The sequence below is a fragment of the Macaca nemestrina genome, chromosome 5 (assembly GCF_043159975.1).
Source record: "Macaca nemestrina isolate mMacNem1 chromosome 5, mMacNem.hap1, whole genome shotgun sequence".
NCBI classification, from domain to species: domain Eukaryota; kingdom Metazoa; phylum Chordata; class Mammalia; order Primates; family Cercopithecidae; genus Macaca; species Macaca nemestrina.
The window spans coordinates 129,871,318-129,890,760 of NC_092129.1; the positions used below are offsets into that span (position 1 = coordinate 129,871,318).

The window sequence follows — 19,443 nt, forward strand, 5'->3', positions numbered from 1 at the left end:
AATAGCATCTATAGCCTGAGAAATAGCAGAAGCTGCCTCTAAAAACAAGATGTATTTTCGAAGGCATGTATTTCAAACTTTGAAATCCATGTGAATTTCGCAATTGTTCCATAATATAGCCCTGATAGTTTTAAAATATTTTCAACGTTTTAACTAACTTGCCAGCCAAATTAGTTTTTTTTTTAGCACCACCCCCAACCCCAAAGACCCCCCTTCCAAGCAGGTGCTGACTTGAGGCCATGACTACAGAGCACGTGACTCTAAAATGTACAAAATGAAGAAAAATCTCAAGATGTCCCACTGAGATGAAGAAAGAAAGAAGTTAGGGTCTACTGCTTAAATTAAATAAGGGTTGACGGCTCTTTCGATTTTAATCTGTATGTGGTACTTAGCCTACTTAACACCCATATGTGGATTTCCTGACGGACTTAACATTCCTGTCAGGAAAGCATTGCGTACTTGCTGTTTAAAACGCATCCAAGGGCCGGGCGCGGTGGCTCACGCCTGTAATCCCAGCACTTTGGGAGGACGAGGCAGGGGAATCACCTGATGTCAGGAGTTCAAGACCACCCTGGTCAACATGGCGAAACCCCGTTTTTACTAAAAAAACAAAAATTAGCCGGGAATGGTAGCGCGCACCTGTAATCCCAGCTACTTGGGAGGCTGAGTCAGGAGAATCGCTTGAATCCGAGAGGTAGAGGTTTCAGTGAGCCAAGATTACAGCCTAGAGGTGGGCCTGTTGCCTGGAGCTGGGGTCCTTCTTGGAGTGTGCGTATTTTTTTTAAACCCCTTCTGAGGAGTCTGAATGCATTGGTGGAAGGTGGGCCCAGATGGGCCTGACTGGGCGGCCGCTACGCCCCTGCGTGGGCTGGGCTGGGAAGCCGAGCATAGGAGAGTGCAGTCTCATGTGAGACTCCGTCTCAAAAAAAATAAATAAATAAATAAATTAATTAATTAATTAATTAATTTTTAAAAAGGGTCATGGATCAAAAGAAAGGCAGACTGCCACATGCAGCGCCTCATTTGGATGTGTCTGGAGTCTTGGAAGCTTGACTACCCTACGTTCTCCTACAAATGGACCTTGAGAGCTTGTTTGGAGGTTCTAGCAGGGGAGCGCAGCTACTCGTATACCCTTGACCGAAGACCGGTCCTCCTCTAGCGGGGATGGTCGTCCTCTTCGACCGAGCGCGCAGCTTCGGGAGGGACGCACATGGAGCGGTGAGGGAGGAAGGGGACACCCGCCTAGCCAGCCAGATCAGCCGAATCAACCCTGGCGATCAATGGGGTGACAGATGTCGCAGCCAGATCGCCCTCACATCCGAGACTTCGTTGCGGCGCACAAGCTATATAAACCTGAAAGAAATTCCAACTTTACACTTAGGTTAAGTTATTTATCGCACTAGAGCTTCAACAGGTAATTTTAACTAAAATCAAATTTAACCAGCATAGCAAATATCATTTATTCCCCAAATGCTAAAGTTTGAGAGAAACGTACTTGATTTCGGGCTGTTTTGACACTATCCAGAATGCCTTGCAGATGGGTGGGGCATGCTAAATACTGCAGTCTCTATTGGTGAGGTCGTTCCGGAGCCTCGCCCAGCTCCCGCGCGCTAGAGCCGCCTGCTGGTCTCGCCTAGCCGCGGACTGCTGGCCTTGCGCTTTGTGCGGCTCCAGGTCTCCGAGCGGACTCCAGGTCTGTCTCCCTCCTGCGGTCACCCCCTTCCCCGCCCTTTCTCTCTTCTTTTTTTCCGAGTCTCACTCTCACATTCTTCCTTCATCCCCCCAATTCAGTCCTTCTTTTTTCTCCCTCTTGTCCTTTGCCCTCCATCTCCAGTCTGGGCAGAGGTGGGCCTGTTGGCTGGAGCTGGGGTCCTTTTTGGAGTGTGCGTATTTTTTTTTAACCCCTTCTGCGGAGTCTGAATGCATTGGTGGAAGGTGGGCCTGGATGGTCCCCAGGGCCTGGTGGGGCGGCCGCTACGCCCCTGCGTGGGCTGAGCGGGGAAGCTGAGCATGGGAGAGTGCAGTCTCAGATGGCCAAACCCTGGCCCCGGCTCATTTTACAAGGCCGGGGGCTCATCTCCCAGTAGGGGTGGGAGACACGTGGGACCCGGGGGGCAGCCCCCGCATGCGTGACGATGGATGCACATTTTGCAGACAATAGTAGTACTCGGCCTGTTCACCTTCCAGTTGCCGTGATAATAAAATATGATGTATGTAAAAGCATGAATACTTGAAGAGGTTCCTGTGGCTGTGCAATTTTCCTTCGCGACCCTCTTCAACGCTTGCCACCCCCTATCCCCAAGCTGAATCTGGAAAATCTGAGATTCTCAAGGTCAAAATATATAATGTTCTGAATTTGTGAAATCCTGTACTGCTAGCACATATGTTTTTACAACAAATGGCCCCAGCTTCCCAAGATCCAGGATAAGAAGTCATAAATAGAAATCATATAAAAGCCAAGGTTTTTTTTTGTCCATGTTTTAAAATGGTGGTATGTTTTTTCTTGAGTGAGGGAAAATGCAAAAACAAAAATAAAGAACAGTTTCCCGTGCCAACATCCTGAATATTCATTTCGCCCCTGAGCACTGGGTTGAAGACGCGAAATTGGGACTATTGGTGTGCGAGGAGCTGCTGCATTTGTTTTTCAGAAAGCCTGAAAAGCTATCATGGCAGCAAGGCCCAAGCTCCACTATCCCAACGGAAGAGGCCGGATGGAGTCCGTGAGATGGGTTTTAGCCGCCGCCGGAGTCGAGGTACCTTATGTGCTGTTTCTTTACAGATTTGTTATACAGTTTTTGAGACCTTTGAAAGAAAAATAGGTTTTGAAGCACCATTCAGGTCTCGTTCTCGTCCACCAAAATCACAGGCATGCTTCACTGAATCAGATTCCATTCCTGAAGGGACTTTTCTTTATCATTAGAATGTAGTTGGTGGAATTCTATTTTCCTTTTGACTGTTACTTAATTATTGGCTTCTGATCTAGCACCAATGAATATTTATTAATAAGAAGAAAGGAAATGTACCTGGAAATTGTCAGTTACTCTGAGCTCTTATTATGCATTCTTAGGGTAAATTTCGTGTTTTCTTCAGTAGCTTCAAACTGGCAGCCTTGGTATCTTGCTTGCATATTGATTTTATACTTTAGATTATAGTCCAATGACCTAAATTGCCTAAATTGTTTCAGCTTTGGCCACGGTGCTCTTTCAGGTTTACCTTTTTTTATTTCACATTGGCCTCTTTTTTGTTCTCAGCACTTTTTGACACTATAAAATGCTCTGTGCTCATCTTGTATTAATATTTTCCCTGCCCTAGCCCTAGAATCAGGAATTTCTTAGATAGAAAAATGGTATTAACAGGCTGGCACGGTGGCTCACACCTATAATCCCAGCACTTTGGGAGTTCGAGGTGGGCAGATCATGAGGTCAGGAGTTGGAGACCAGCCTGACCAACATGGTGAAACCCCGTGTCTCCCCCAAATACAAAAACTAGCCAGGTGTGGTGGCGCGCGCCTGTCCTCCCAGCTACTCAGGAGGCTGAAGCGGGAGAATCGGTTGAACTGGGAGGCGGAGGTTGCAGTGAACCAAGATCAGGCCACTGCACTGCAGCCTGGACTGCAGAACCAGACTCGGTCACAAATAAAAAAGAAAAAAAAAAGAAAAGAAAAGGTATTAACGTCAAGATCTGGGTGCTACAAGATCTGGGTGCTAGATGTCTACGTTTGTTTCTAGTGCCATTTGTTTGTGGAAGAAACTGCCCTGTAAAATTTTCCCTATTCTGGATTTGGTTTACTTACCCTCCAGGTGTTGCCTTGAGGTAACATAGTAAAGTGAGGCTACCCTTATTTGAACATGCTCCTCTATTTTCTGTACTTCCCATAAATTACTAGCTGGACCCAGAGGCATGATCACTTCAGGCTCCTTTTTTCTCTTTATTTTATTTTTTTTCCTGCCAGACTATGTCAGAGGAGATACTGTGAACACACTTCTCTTGTACCATGTCAGGGGCTGTCTGGTGTCTGGTTGTCTCGTTTTCAGTGATGCCGAGCTTCTTCGGTGTGTTCCTGTGATGTCAACCCCAATCCACACATTATAGTTTCTCCCAGTTTCTTTTCAACTTGTGGTTTTAGCAGCTATTGATCATCATCTCTGTTAGGGTTTACAAAATGGCAATTCTTTTCATTTCCATCATTTCACCTAAGTTTATGAACTGTGATTCTCTTCTAAGACAGTACTTATCACTCATTAACTTTAAAATGTGTAAAAATGTTATGTTTAAATCATAAACTTTAAAACTCAGTTACTTTAAAATGTGCTTCATATAGGAAAGGCAAGGTAAATGCTTGATTATAAATTTTCACAATAATGTGTTGTTACCCTAGCAACCTCCAAAGATGGCAAATGTGAGTTGTTGGGTTATGGGTTTTGTGTTTGTTTTTTGTTTTTATTTTTTGCATATGATAACTTGCCACATGGTGTTTTACAATTTTCTAAATGAGTTGACATTATGTTCATATGCAAATTCTGATTTCTGACTTGTCTTTAGAAATTGGAAGATGTGGTGATCCTGAGTCCTTATTTTCACAGGGCAGCAATTGTTGGATCTGAATAAGGACTGCCCCACCTCGCCCTCTTGTCTCAGGGTGTATTTGCTAACTATTAAGAGGAAAGTGAAAAACATTCAAGGTCCCAGGACCTGAACCTGCCCGACTTCACTCGTGTCTGTCATATGTCTAACCCCCATAGGCTTCTGAGTTTGTAATTCTTGGTTCATTTCATAGGTTTTGAATGGATATAACCCTTTGTCAAATCTTCTCTCTTTCTTCATTCTACCCTGCCCCTCCTACTCACCTATGAGTCAACATTTTTGGTTACAGTAATAAAAACCCAACCTTAAATAAGTTAAACAAAAAAAGAACATGAGTTATCTGACCCACCTACCCCAGTCCAATCTGTGAGAGGAACAGGCTGATCTGGTAGAGTAATGAGCCCACTCCTCAGACCAGAGTGGAGGAAGCTGCATTGGTCTCTCTCCTAGGGCAACCACATGGTTTACAAGGTGGTGGAGAGGGGGCCCCTCCCCATCTCTTTGCCAGTTAAGTTTGTGCTCACATAGATCTGAGACAGTCAGGAGGGACCAGCTGGCAGCCACCAGACAAGTCCATGATTCTCAATATCCCATGATTGAGTTGAACCTAAAGTTGAAACACACACATCTGGGTAACTAGGTCACTAAAACCTACTGAAAAACAGCCTGTTCTAATTCAGGGAGTCCTCAATGTTGGTCAGTCACTTAATTTGAGTCATCATTGACATTGCTGTATGTTGGTTGTTTCTTCCATGCTTGGAACTTTATTTGCCTGAAGACCCCTTAAAACCCAGGCAAATCCCCATTGAGACGTGGGAGATGTACACCATTTCTACCATTAACTAGGAGCATCAGTTGAGCACCTTGTCCCTGCATATATCCTATAAACTTTCTGAGCCAAATGTGGTGGCTTGAGCCTATAATCTCAGCTTCTTGGGAGGCTGAGGGTGGCAGCATCCCTTGAGCCCAGGAGTTTGAGGCTGCAGTGACCTGCGATTGAGCCACTGCACTCCAGCCTGGGTGACAGACCTCTAAGAAAAAAATAAATAACCCTTTCTGTTAACTAATATGATGTTTTAACTTTTGATTTTAGTGTGTCGTAGTACAAATATCCAGGGACAAATTCCTCAACTGAATCTATCTGAGAGACATTGTCAATTGATCCAGGAGTACTGCCTGCACCACATCTGACCATCTAGGCTTTGAGCATTGTTGCCCCAAGGATACTGTTCATGAGCATTAGATGAAGATCCTCTGGGAGCACTGAGTCTCCTTTCCTCACACCATGAGCACCCACCCTGGCAAGCAGCAGAAGCCAAGCCTCCACCCTATGATCCTGATTCTCCCCCACCCCTCCAGGTTGAATGTTTTTCAACTAAATTCACCAGTTCTTAACATTTTACTAATTTGCTTTCTCCTTTCCTTTTTTTTTCTGAATTGTTTCAAAGTAGTTGCAGACATCAGCATGTGTCTTCCTCCCAGGGTTACAGGAAAGCGGTCCTGATCCAGACCCCAAGCGAGGGTTCTTGGATCTCGCACAAGAAAGAATTTCGAGCGAGTCTGCAGTGCAAAGCAAAAGCAAGTTTATTAGGAAAGTAAAGGAATAAAAGAATGGCTACTCCATAGAGCAGCCCCAAGGGCTGCTGGTTTCCCATTTTGATAGTTATTTCTTGATAATATGCTAAACAATGGGGTGATTTATTCATGCCTCCCCCCTTTCTAGATCATATAGGGTAACTTCCTGACATTGCCATGGCCTTTGTAAACTGCCATGGTGCTGGTGGGAGTGTGGCAATGAGGACGACCAGAGGTCACGTTCATCACTATCTTGGTTTTGGTGGGATTTAGCTGGCTTTTTTAATGCAACCTGTTTTATCAGCAAGGTCTTTATGACCTGTATCTTGTGCTGACCTCCTGTCTCATCCAGTGGCTTACAATGCCTTAACCGTCTGGGAATGCAGCCCCCAGTAGGCCTCAGCCTCATTTTACCCGGCTCCTATTCAAGATGAAGTTGCTCTGGTTCACACGCCTCTGACACCAAGGCAAAATAAATAATTGTCGTAATAACCACAATACCATTGTCACCACCAAGAAAATTAACGCTGCCTTCACAACATCTAATATGCAATCCATATTCAGATTTTCCCTATTTTCCCCCAAATGTCTAACTGTTACACATCTGTTTAGCAGTTATAACAGTTTCCTCTCCTCCGAGATCTACTTCCAATTTGGTTGTTAAGTATCTTTAGTTGATTTTCATCAACAGGACCTGACTTTTTTTCCATGCCCTCTACTCTTGAGAAGTCCAGGCCATTATGTTTGTAAGGTCCCACATCCTGAATATACCTGATTTTCACCTTTCGCGTAGATTCAGGGTAAATATTTTTGGTACTGTTTTAGCAGGTGTGACTGTGCCTTTCTCACTGTGTTACAACAGAAGGCTTAGGATGTCAGAGTGTTCTCCACTGGGGAGCCAAGTTTGATTGTTTGGTTAGACCGAGGGTGAGAGATCTCCCGATCTCTCCATTGTAAATTGATACTTTCCCTTTATCATAATTAAGTAACTTAATTAAGTCTTCTGTAAAAAAGAGCTTTTTCTTCTCCTTACCTTTTTTTTTAGCATCATCATTTATGGACATAGATATTTTGTTGTATGTTATAATCCATAATTGACATCATTCTTTTTGATGCTTAAATTTTCCCAAATTTGGTAGGGAATTCCCCTCACAGGGCCCTCCATGCCTTTCTGTTTCACCTTTGAGCACTTCCTTGCTTCGGCATAACAAAATCAACCTTCTTTTATAGGAGCCCTAGTTCCTTTTAGGGGGCAGTGATATTTAGAAACCAAGATGTGGATGCTAAGTCTGCTCTTTCTCTCTGCTTCTTAAGACTGTTTAACTTGGTATTTTTAGTCCTGAGTCTCTATGATGTTTACCTCCTTTTGGAGGGTGAGGATATCTTTTTAAAAAATTGATACACAATGTACATATTTGGGGGATACATTTGATATTTTGATACATGCATATCATGTGTAGTGATCAAATCAGGGTAATTAGGATGTCCATTACCCACCTCAAACATTTATCTTTCCTTTATGGTGGAACATTCCAATTCTTCTAGCCATTTTGAACTGTGTAATACATTATTGTTAACTATAGCCTACCATACTATTGAACACTAGATCTTATTTCTTCTGTCTAGCCGTATTTATGTATCATTAACCAACCTCTTTTCACATCCTCTTCCTCTCTACACTTCCCAGCCTCTAGTAAGCACCAATAACTTTCTATTTCCATGAGATCCACCTTTTTAGCTCCCACATATGAATCAGAACATTCTGTCTTTGTCTTCCTGTGTCTGGCTTATTTCACTTAACGTAATGACCTCTGTTTCTGTCCGTGTTGCTGAAAATGACAGGATTTTGTTTTTTTAATGGCTGAATAATATTCCACTATGTTTGTATACATTTCTTTTTTTAAAATTTAGTTTGATGAAGAATTTCTGGAAACAAAAGAACAGTTATACAAGTTGCAGGATGGTGAGTATGAAAATGAAACAACTGCCTCTAATACTGATTTTCCTTTAAGAACTGCTGTTTATGTGGAAGGGCAAAAATATTCAATGACACTGAACATTCAGAACAGTATCCTAAAACCAAAAAAAGCAAGAGGGAATAAATAGTTGAAATTGCCAGGAAATCACTTCTTATTCAATAGTTCCATAAAAGCTGGCTGAAGGGGGTGAGTAGTTCCTTCCCCACCCAAGTGAACAGCTCTCCTCCATCCCTTTCTTCTCCCCTCTCTCCCCTCTAATCTCCTCCTCCCCCTTTCTTTCTCTCCCTTGCCCTTTCCCTCCTTCTCATCTTTCCCTACTTCCTTCATACTATCTGAGGCATCCTGGCCTGTTTGAAGTATGCAAATAAATACCCCCAATGGGGATACTTTCTGAAGTGAATACCACACAGAAGCGAAATCGACGAACTGCCCCTCCCTTCACCTTTAATTCCTGGTCAGCCCTGCTCCCTCCTTGACCATCCATTATAGCAGGAGCCACCAGTAGACCCATAAAGAATGCACCCATCAACCTGTGAGCAGCCTCCCTCCCAGCCAACAGCAGGGTCCTCAGGCCCAGCTGGAGGCTCCCTTGTATGGTACCAGCACTCCAGGGCTGTAAGGCCACCTTTTGTGTGCGACGGTGGCTGGAAGCCACTAGGCATGTGCTAAGTACTCCTTTCCCCTCTACCCTCACCCGTTCAGAATGCCCAAACCCTCAAGGGCCAAGCTGTACCCTATACAGGCATCTCTCCCCAGGGTTTGGTATGTGGAAACTGTTGGATTCAGATTTGTTAAAGAAAACAATGGGTTGTTTTTTTAACTAGTGACAGCGAACTTGGTAGTAAACAATCTGTTCTGTGGCTACAGAGTAGCCACAGAGTATACATGAGCCAAAGAGTATACATGAGTCTCAGCTAGTTACTTAGGTTTCATGATCAGATTCTCTAAAAACAGTGCTGTCCAGCAGAACATTCTACAGTGAAGGAAACATTGTATTCTGCACTGTCCAATATGGTAGCCACTAGGCACGTGTGACTGTTGAGTACATGAAATATGTCTAGTGCAACTGAGGAACTGAATTTTAAGTTTTAAAAATTGTAATTAATTTAAATTTAGATTTATATAGCTGCATGTAGCTTTGACTGCTGTATTGGCCTGTGTAGCACTGAAGAAATATCTTCACTACATTCCCCTTAATCCCTTATCACTGTGGATAGGTATTTTTCCTGGGGTGAAAATGAAAAGGGAACGTTTATAACAATGCTAGTTTTCAGGCTTCTTTTTTTTTTTTTTTTTTTTTTTTTCCCCGAGACAGAGTCTTGATCTTTCGCCCAGGCTGGAGTACAATGGCATGATCTCGGCTCATTGCAACCTCCGCCTCCTGGGTTCAAGCAATTCTCCTGCCTCAACCTCCCAAGTAGCTGGGATAACAGGCATCAGCTACCACACCCGGCTAATTTTTTTATTTTTTAATAGAGGCGGGGTTTCATGATATTGGCCAGGCTGGTCTCGAACTCCTGACCTCATGATCCACCTGCCTCGGCCTCCCAAAGTGCTGGGATTACAGGCTTGAGCCACCGTGCCTGACCCCTTCAGGTTTCTTTTGTGGCTAAATCTGCTCTCCTGAATGAAGTTAAAGTTATCTGTCATCTGGAAGCTTTACACTATTTCCTAAGGCCATGATTCCACATTTCTTTTCATTCAACAGAGCATTTTTTAGGGGTTGGGGGACAGAGAAGAAGAGATCACTTCTAACTCTGGGCTTCCATTCTCAGGTAACCACCTGCTGTTTCAACAAGTGCCTATGGTTGAAATTGACGGGATGAAGTTGGTACAGACCCGAAGCATTCTCCACTACATAGCAGACAAGCACAATCTCTTTGGCAAGGACCTCAAGGAGAGAACCCTGTACTGTGGCCCCTCTCAAGTGTTGTCACTTGTCAGCTTACTGATGCCTTAGCTGATTAGCAGTCCTCTGCAGCACACCACATTTACTTTATGTCTTACATAGTTATGAGATCAGGGAGCAAAAACCCAAGAAGGTCACGAAGACCAGTTGGAACTTCAGTAGAGAGAGTCTGAGTAAAACAAAAGAAAATAATTGGATTCAGATGTTGAATACTATATCTAGGGTGTCATTGTTTCAGATTTCAACATTTTTAAATGCTTTGATACTGCTTTTTACCTTTCTTACACATTCACTATTGTTAAGTATTAGGAATGAGGAGCTGCTGTGATGTTCAAGGCCTGGGAGAGTGACCATTAGAGACCATTAGATTATAATTTGAATTCAAAGCCTGGTCCTTGCACCCCTTAGATGTATGACCCTGGGCAACGTGGGTATAAGAATAGTACATTTCTCATAGTGTCATGTGATTTAATGAGATAATGAATGGAGAGTGTTTAGCACCATGCCTGGTACACTCTAAGCACTCAATAAATGGTATTCACTACTTTCATGAAGATGAAGTTTGACCCATACTAAGAGACCAAAACACAGATGCTGGGGTGAAAGTGGAGGAGTAGGATGCCAGGAAGAAAGCACTCGTGACTCTCAAGCTGTCTGATCTGTGACAGATTTTTGTGAGTTACAACTAGAATTGACCTTATCTCTTTGCTCTTAAGAGACAGGTATAGGTAAATGCTGCTAGGGACTTAAGTTGCCAGCATCTTAAAAAAAAAAAAAAAAAAAAAAGCACTCTGAATTCTTAGTTGTGGAAACCAATGGCTTCAAAGAGAGGAGAAACTGAGACAACTGCTCTTTTGTTTTAAGGATTGACATGTATGTGGAGGGGACGCTGGATCTGCTGGAACTGCTTATCATGCATCCTTTCTTAAAACCAGATGATCAACAAAAGGAAGTGGTTAACATGGCCCAGAAGGCTATAATTAGATACTTTCCTGTGTTTGAAAAGGTAGGTGGCAGAGATGCCTGTATACACAGAGTAACCAAACCACAAAGAAGCTGCCACAAACACCCTTTTCTGTCCAAGCATTTTAAAACTGAGCCCGGTTGGACTAACCTAAGAGCTAATGGACTCCTAAGAGCTAATAGTAGCCACAGCACAAAGCTGGTATCTTAGAGCCCCTCAGACTCTGCTAGGACCACATGATTCAGGAGTCTAGAAAAAGTATGGGCTCCCTGCCTGTGTCCCTTATTGTTCCTTGCATTCACCAAGTTCCCACCTTGTGTGGATACAGCAGAAACTTCAGAAGATACAGAAAACAGAAACTGCCTCATTCATTCATTCAACAAACAGTTGTTGAACAGCTATCTCATAGCTGACATCCTCCCTGATAATTTGATATGAGGAGAAGAACATTTCCATTTTATTTGTCTTCCCTTTGCTCTTTTTGTTTTTGGTTTTGTTGTTTTTCTCTTCTTGTTATATCTGCTTTTCTGAGCTTCCAATTCTTTATTCCTGAACTGGGAGGAGTATTTTTAGTGTTTCAGTGCAAACACTAAATAAGAGGATGTGAAAATATGGGAAGGCCTATCTGGCAAGCTTCCTCTGACCATCTTTGTGGAACTAGATTTAGGAAAAAGGAGAGGTATTTTCTGGGGTTTCTGTAGCTAGGTTTTATGGTATCTTTCCCACAGGCACTTTGTGAATGTAAAATAGGATAATGCAGAAATGTGGTCTGGAAAGGGCACAGAGGACATGGTGCTTTGGCAAAGGGTCACTGCTCATTCTTAGGTCCCAAGGGCCCAGACTGTGTCAGGGTTTCTTGCAACACGCCTATGAGGTGAGAACTGTTGTCCCTTTTACACATAATGAAGTCATGGAGAGATTCAGTGGACCTGTCCAAGGTAACATGGCCAGAAAACGGAGAGCAGGGTTGAAACTCTGGCCTCTGACTACAAATTCAGGATACATTGTACTATGCCACTCTGACTCCAGCAGCTATATTTGACCTGGAATTGCGTTCAGAATTCCTGTCACACACACACTTGTGCACATGCAGACACCCATGGGCATCCAAGAGTTCCCTGTGAAGGGGATCTCCCCGTTGCTACCACTGCTCCTTGCCTGTCCCTAATCACAATCTATTCTTATAAAGCCCCACACTTGTATGTTACCCTCAGAATGGGAGTCAAGATGAACTCAAGCTTTTAATTTTCTCTGTTTTGGGACATGTAAGAGGAAGCCTAATTTTTAATTGGGTTGAGTTTATTACTACACGTCTTGATGTTCTAGCAACAGAACTGGGAAGTAAGAGTGGGCCCCTTAAAGATGATCTATCACTTAGATTTCTTAAATCACCCCGCCCTTCCCCAAGCCTCCTGCATGCATTTCTGTAGATACATTTTTGGAGTAGATGCATCCTTTCAAAACACCAGATGCTAAATCCAGAAATAAGGAATTTTCCCTTCCCCACTTCAATGTCTCATTCAGATCCACAGCAGATATTTAAGGATGCTTTCATTTCCATGCCTTTTTTGTACTTTCTCTCTCTCTCTCTCCCCTACTCTCTCTTGCTCTCTCTGTCAGAGATAGGGCATGTTCTCTTACTTGATGTTATTTATGAAAGCATGAAATGACAAGGTCATAATTTCACCTCTTCTCAGTTACTGCACTGATTCAATAGCCTCATCGGTCTCTCTATGTGGAATATTATGACTGATGCACACCATTTCCTTACAGATTTTAAGGGGTCACGGACAAAACTTTCTTGTTGGTAATCAGCTGAGCCTTGCAGATGTGATTTTACTCCAAACCATTTTAGCTCTAGAAGAGAAAATTCCTAATATCCTGTCTGCATTTCCTTTCCTCCAGGTAAATAAAACTATGTGTTAGAAGATTGTCCTAGAACTCTTAGGCCTCCCTTCAGTGCCTATTGTTTGGTTGGCTTTGGGGGAGTGTGTGTGTGTGTGTGTGTGTGTGTGTGTGTGTGTATGTGTAATATTTTTAAGATTCTAATTTGGCAAATGAAATGAAAGTAAGGACCCGAAGTTGTTTTTCTGGTCCTTAAATCCTTCAAGTTGAAAGATCATTGATGTGTAAAGATTTCTTTTTTTTTTTTTTTAGATGGGATCTTACTGTGTTGCCCAGAATGGTCTTGAACTCCTGGGCTCAAGAGATCCTCCCACCTCAGTCTCCTGAGTAGGGGGCACTATAGGCATGTGCCAGCACACCCAGCTCAGAAATTTTCATCTTAATTTTGTTCCATCACTGCACTCCTGGAAAAAACTCCATACACAGAGAGTTTGCCACTGGGGACTTTCCATAGAAATAACCATAGAGGTGAGGTGCTCTCACACTCACATATATCTACTGATGGGATAGTGGGCAAGATAAACATCAAAACAGTCTCATTCATCAGGCTATGACCCCCTTTCTCAGAAACAGTATGGTCTCAAGTTAGGAAATTGTAAGCCTGAGCTCTGAGAGCAAATGAAAGATGATAGCACCCTAAACATCACCCCAAAGGGTTCCTACCATTCTCCTGAGAATTCTAAGGAAAGACTTGTGTGGTTCAAATTATCCCTCAGGGTTATTCTGGCAGGATTGATCTTAGAACTTTAAAGGAGAGAAGGGCCTTTTTAAAAAAACATTTAGTGACCTCAGTATTCACTTGAGGGAGTAGAGACCCAGGATAAAGAAATCAGCCGCCAAGCTGGCTTAGCCAGTGGATGCTTGAGTTTTGTCTAGAACCTTAGCCTTTTATCTCCAAGTCTAATGTGCAGACTGTAACCCCTGGGCCAAACCTGGCCTGCCACCTGTTTTTGTGAGTTAAGAATAGTTTTTACATTTTTAAATTGTTGAAAAAAATCTGTGGAATAATGTTTCATGACACATAAAAATGATATGAAATTCAAAATGTATTCATAAATTTCATTGGTACAAAGCCATGCCCGCTCATTTACACAATGTCAAGTTTGCTTTTGTGCTTCTACAGCAGAGTTGAGTAGATCTGATAGAGACCATATGGCCTGCAGAACTTAAAAGTTTTGCTGACTGGTCCTTTATAGAAAAACTTTGCCAATCCCCGATACAGTGCAGATACGGACCATATTGCTGTATGTTTGACCAAGTTATCAAAAGCCAAGAGAGATACACTGACTCCCCGAAGAGTAACACACATACTTAAAACCATTTTTTGCCAAGTTTGTTAAATATTTTGATGTACTAATGAGGGCAGTTACCACCGGTTCAATAAATACACCCAGAAAATGAGAATAAAAATCTTCAAGGCAATAAACCACCATATCATTTATGATGTTATAGTTTATATAGTTTTTTTTCTTTTTTTTTTTTTCATTTACTCTTGCAGACACAGAGATCGGCTTTCCTTAATTTGATTTTATTCATTCAGAACTGACTTAGGATACTTTTCACCTGAAGTATTCTTTTGCACTGTTAAAAGAGTTATTTGTTTAGCAGAGAAGGGAAATCAGAGGAAGGGATCTGCAACTTATTGAGAGCCAGCTGCGTTCCAGTCAGTCTGCTAGGCACTTAACATGCATTTGCTCATCTGGCCCCTCAACCCCACCCCAATAACCCTAGGAGATGGGCTTCACTATCTCCGTTTTACAGATGAAAATTACAGATTTGGAAACATTACATTCTGCATAAAGTTGCAAGACTGTGGATGACTGAGTTGGGAGCCACAGAGGAGTCTGGGATCTAAGTCTGTACTCTTTCCACTAGACTGTGTGGTTTCTGAAAAACACATTTAGAAGTACTAGAAGTACCTATGGCCCTAAATAGGTGAGATGCTGAACCCAGAAGTAGGTAGAATGCTAAACTTATTAAATGTGAAATCTAGGCTGGGCGTGGTGGCTCACACCTGTAATCCCAGCACTTTGGGAGGCCAAGGCAGGTGGATCACTTGAGGTCAGGAGCTCAAGACCAGCCTGCCAACATGGTGAAACCCCATCTCTACTAAAAATAAAACAATTAGCTGAGCATGGTGGTGCGTGCCTGTAATCCCAGCTACTCGGGGGCTGAGGCAGGAGAATCGCTTGAACCGGGGAGGCAGAGGTTGCAGTGAGCCGGGATAATGCCACTGCACTCCAGCCTGGGTGACAGAGCAAAACTGTGTCTCAAAAAAAAAAAAAAAAAAAAAAAGGTGAAAGCTTTCCAGGCATGCATATATATACATGCTGTGTACACATGCACACATACCTCACAGGCAGTAAAGAACTTTTCACTGAATAGACACAAAATATCTAAAAAGTCTAGGGTAAATGATAGAGATCAAGGTTTCTTGGTAAACTGTAGCACCAGGACCTATTGGTATTTTACATTGATGATACTATGATAACAACCCCTTTTTAAACCCCAAGGCATTATCTGTGTAAATACAGTTTTAATCTCTGATCAGATTGAGGATCAATATTTAAATCTTCAGAATTGGACACCAGATCGGTGTTGAATTTAAAGGGTTATTCCTGTGTTGATTAATGGATTTTAAAAGTCACAAAAGTTTTACTATACATGATAACTATGAACCCCACGTAAATCTTGAAACAATACATCATTTGGATCAAGCTTCTAAATTTTGGTATGATATTTAAAATCAGATAACACAAGTACATAATGAAAAGAGAAAATTGTCATATTTATATATAATTAATTGGCATAATTATTAGGGTTTTTGTTAATATTAGTGGCATATGTATGTATGTTTGTGTGTGCTTAATTAAGGCTGTGTCTTGCACATAATAGGCAATTAATAAATAGTAGCTATTTAAAACAACCTCTTCACTTTTAAATAAATGGTTTTATTTAAATAGCTTTAAAAGGTTTTATTAGAATAATTATATATGATGAGCATATGCTTCTTCATATAGTTCAGATTTTTCACTAGATAAAATGGGCTTTTCTTCTCAGTTACTGAGAATTGGTAAGATTTGATTCTATGAATGAAAAATATAATTTTTTTTTCTATTCCAGTTTACATAAATATTTGGTATCTGGGCCAGAGGCTATGAAAAAATGCAACTGGCGATTTCCTGAACATAGCCAGAAAGAGGATTCATTTACTGATAGGAGTAAAAACTCTGAAGAAGCTGAATCTTAAAATATAAATTGTACCGTCTGGTGACTTTTTAAAGCACCTTTACTTAAGTGGCTCATGCATTTTCTCCCAGCAGATCAGTGCACTTCAGGTGGTTAGTCCGAGTGGTGTTTACAGCTTATTGATCACAACAAGTTACAGATTTCTTTGTTCCTTCCCCACTCCCACTGCTTCAAATTGACTAGCATTAAAAAACAATACAGAAAAATACACTGGAGGTGTTTTCAATGAGTTTTCCCCTTCCTTTTTTTTCACCTTAAGTGTCATAATTCTATTTTGAGTATGTTTTTACTTTTGCCATTGCTGTAGAGTTCTTTTTGTGAACCTGGAGATTTGCCTAAACTCCGATCTTGATACGGGTGATTGATGACAGCGATTGTAAATAAGCATAGAGATCAGATCTTAACCCAGCCTTGTCCAACCCATGGCCCATGGGCTACATGTGGCTCAGGACAACCTTGAATGTGGCCCAACATAAATTCATAAACTTCCTTAAAACATTATGATATATTTTGGGATTTTTTTTTCCAGCTCATTAGCTACCGTTAGTGTTAGTGTATTTTATGTGTGGCCCAGTGAAGCCAAAAGATTGGACATCCCTGCTAAACAAATGCTAGATTTCAGTTCTGCTTGGAACCTTTCAACAAGTATTTATTGAACAAATTTTGATGGGCCATTTTGCATAACCATATCTTCGTAGTAACTAATACCTTTTTTGTTAGCCTTAAACTTTTGGGTTTTCCTTTTTCAGGAGTACACAGTGAAACTAAGTAATATCCCTACAATTAAGAGATTCCTTGAACCTGGCAGCAAGAAGAAGCCTCCCCCTGATGAAATTTATGTGAGAACCGTCTACAACATCTTTAAGCCGTAAAACAACACATCCATCTGTGAGTGAGAGCGTGTTCCTACAGATGGTTCTGTCCACAGTCATGTCTTAATGGATCCCAGCTCTGTCATGGTGCTATGTATTACGTTGGGTCCTAAGTTTGGTCTTTTGTGTCAAAGAGATCATCTCTTTCTAGAAATATCAACCTTTTTTGTCCAGTAAATAATTGTTAGGGGATCTTTTTTGGAAAACTTTTTTGGCGAGGCTGGTATTTAAGTTAGATCTGATCAGGCTACTAATGTCCTGTAGCCAGTTCATCCTCATAATGAGAATGGGCAGGATCTCTTGTTCTCTCCTGAGTGTGTTTCTGCTCTCCTTATCCTGTTCTCTTATCCTTATCCCCTCCAGTCTTTGCCTAATTTTTAGTGTTTAATAACAACCAAATGTCTAGTGAATGACTCTCATCTGAACTGTAATAAATAAAATGGTAGTAATGAATGCAATCAGTATTAGCCAAAATAAAGAATTTATGAGTCATTGCTCATTGCCTTGTTGCTAGAATTTTTTAATTTTTTTCAAATAAAGAATACATTTGCACTGTTCAAAAATCAAAAAAGTATAAAAGGGTCTACAGTCTTGGAAGTCTTTTCAACCCTGCTTCCCCACAACCAAGTCCTGCTTCTCACAGGCAAACGCAGTTACTATTTGTGTACCCTTCCAGTTACATTTGACACATGTATAAGAAAATGCAAATATATATTATTTTTATCTTCTTACTACCCAAATGGTTATTTGTAGGCTTCTAAATTTTTGCATTTCAGAACTAAAAGTATGGTCTGTTAATATAATGCTGCTGTTAAACAGGCATTGATTCACGTCTCAAATACTCATCAAGCCTCAACTGGACACAGTGACTCACGCCTGTAATCCCAGCACTTTAGGGGGCCAAGGTGGGTAGATCACCTGAGGTCAGGAGTTTGAGACCGGCCTGGCCAAGATGGTGAAACCTCATCTCTACTAAAACTGCAAAAAGTAGCCAGGAATGGTGGCGCACCCCTGTAATCTCAGCTACTTGACAGCCTGAGGTGGGAGAATTGCTTGAACCTGGGAGGCGGAGGCTGCAGTGAGCTGAGATCACGCCACTGCACTCCTGCCTGGGTGACAGAATGAGACCCTATCTCAAAAAGAAAAAAAAAGTACTAATCAAGCACCTATTACATGCCAGGCAGACTGCCAGGAGGCAGAATCGTAGAAGAAAGCCCCTGCTTTAGAAGAATTCAGCATAGTGAGAGGTGACAACGTGCTAGTAGCCCTCACTCTCAGCGCCTCCTCCGCCTCAGCGTCCACTCTGGCAACCTTGAGGAGCCCTTTAGCCCGCCACTGCACTGTGGGAGCCCCTGTCTGGGCTGGCCAAGGCCAGAGCCAGCTCCCTCTGCTTGCTGGGAGCTGTGGAGGGAGAGGCAAGGGTGGGAACTGGGGCTGCAGGCGGCTCTCACAGGCCAGTGCGAGTTCAGCCTTAGCGGGCTCAGCTGGCGCAGCACTTGGAGCGGCTGGCCGACCGGCGCTGCCAACCCAGGGCAGTGAGGGGCTTAACACCCAGGCCAGCAGCTGTGAGGGTGCGCCAGGTCCCCCAGCACTGCAGGCCCGCTGGTGCCCCACTCGAATTCTCACCTGGCCTCAGCCACCTCCCAGTGGGTCAGGGCTGGGGACCTGCAGCCTGCCATGCCCAAGCCCCCTGTGGTGGGCTCCCACGCGGCCGGAGCCTCCCTGACGGGCACCGCCCCCTATTCCGTGGCACCTGGTCCCATCGACCACCCAAGGGCTGAGGAGTGCAGGCGTGCTGCGCTGGACTGACGGGCAGTCTGCAGGTGGCCCTGGTGTGGGATCCACTAGGTGAAGCCAGCTGGGCTCCTGAGTCAGGTGGGGACTTGGAGAACTTTTATGTCTAGCCGGAGGATTATATATGCACTAATCAGCACTCTGTCTAGCTCAGGGTTTGTGGATGCACCAATTAGCACTGTGTATCTAGCTAATCTGGTGAGGACTTGGAGAACCTTTATGTCTAGCTAAAGGATTGTAAATACACCAATCAGCACTCTGTCTAGCTCAAGGTTTGTAAACACACCAATCAGCACCCTGTGTCTAGCTCAAGGTTTATAAATGCACCAATCAGTGCTCTGTGTCTAGCTAATCTAGTGGGGACTTGTAGAACTTTTCTGTCTAGCACTCTGTGTCTAGCTAAAGGATCGTAAATGCACCAATCAGCACTCTGTGTCTAGCTCAGGGATTGTAAATGCACCAATCAGCACCCTGTGTGTCTAGCTCAAGGTTTGTAAATACACCAATCAGTACCCCGTATCTAGCTAATCTAGTGGGGACTTGGAGAACTTTACTGTCTAGCCTCTGTGTCTAGCTAAAGGATTGTAAACGCACCAATCAGCACTCTGTCAA

The 19,443-nt window shown here is 42.7% G+C and overlaps 1 protein-coding gene across 1 annotated transcript; it reads left to right on the top strand.

The window, feature by feature from the left end:
- Positions 1 to 1,586: 1,586 nt before the first annotated feature.
- LOC105490851 (glutathione S-transferase A4) lies at positions 1,587 to 17,536 on the top strand. Its single transcript, XM_011756818.2, has 7 exons — positions 1,587 to 1,693; positions 2,649 to 2,753; positions 8,071 to 8,122; positions 9,914 to 10,046; positions 10,912 to 11,053; positions 12,785 to 12,916; positions 16,915 to 17,536. Exons 2-7 carry the CDS (start codon positions 2,667 to 2,669, stop codon positions 17,035 to 17,037), a joined length of 669 nt encoding a protein of 222 aa, XP_011755120.1. The 5' UTR covers positions 1,587 to 1,693; positions 2,649 to 2,666; the 3' UTR covers positions 17,038 to 17,536.
- Positions 17,537 to 19,443: the final 1,907 nt, after the last annotated feature.

What these genes read in the sequence shown, in the direction of transcription:
- LOC105490851 (XM_011756818.2), top strand. Translation starts at nt 2,667, where the DNA reads ATGGCAGCAAGGCCCAAGCTCCACTATCCCAACGGAAGAGGCCGGATG. An exon ending in TAGCCGCCGCCGGAGTCGAG is followed by an intron (nt 2,754 to 8,070) that starts GTACCTTATGTG and finishes TTTAAAATTTAG; the next exon opens with TTTGATGAAGAATTTCTGGA. An exon ending in GACCTCAAGGAGAGAACCCT is followed by an intron (nt 10,047 to 10,911) that starts GTACTGTGGCCC and finishes TTTTGTTTTAAG; the next exon opens with GATTGACATGTATGTGGAGG.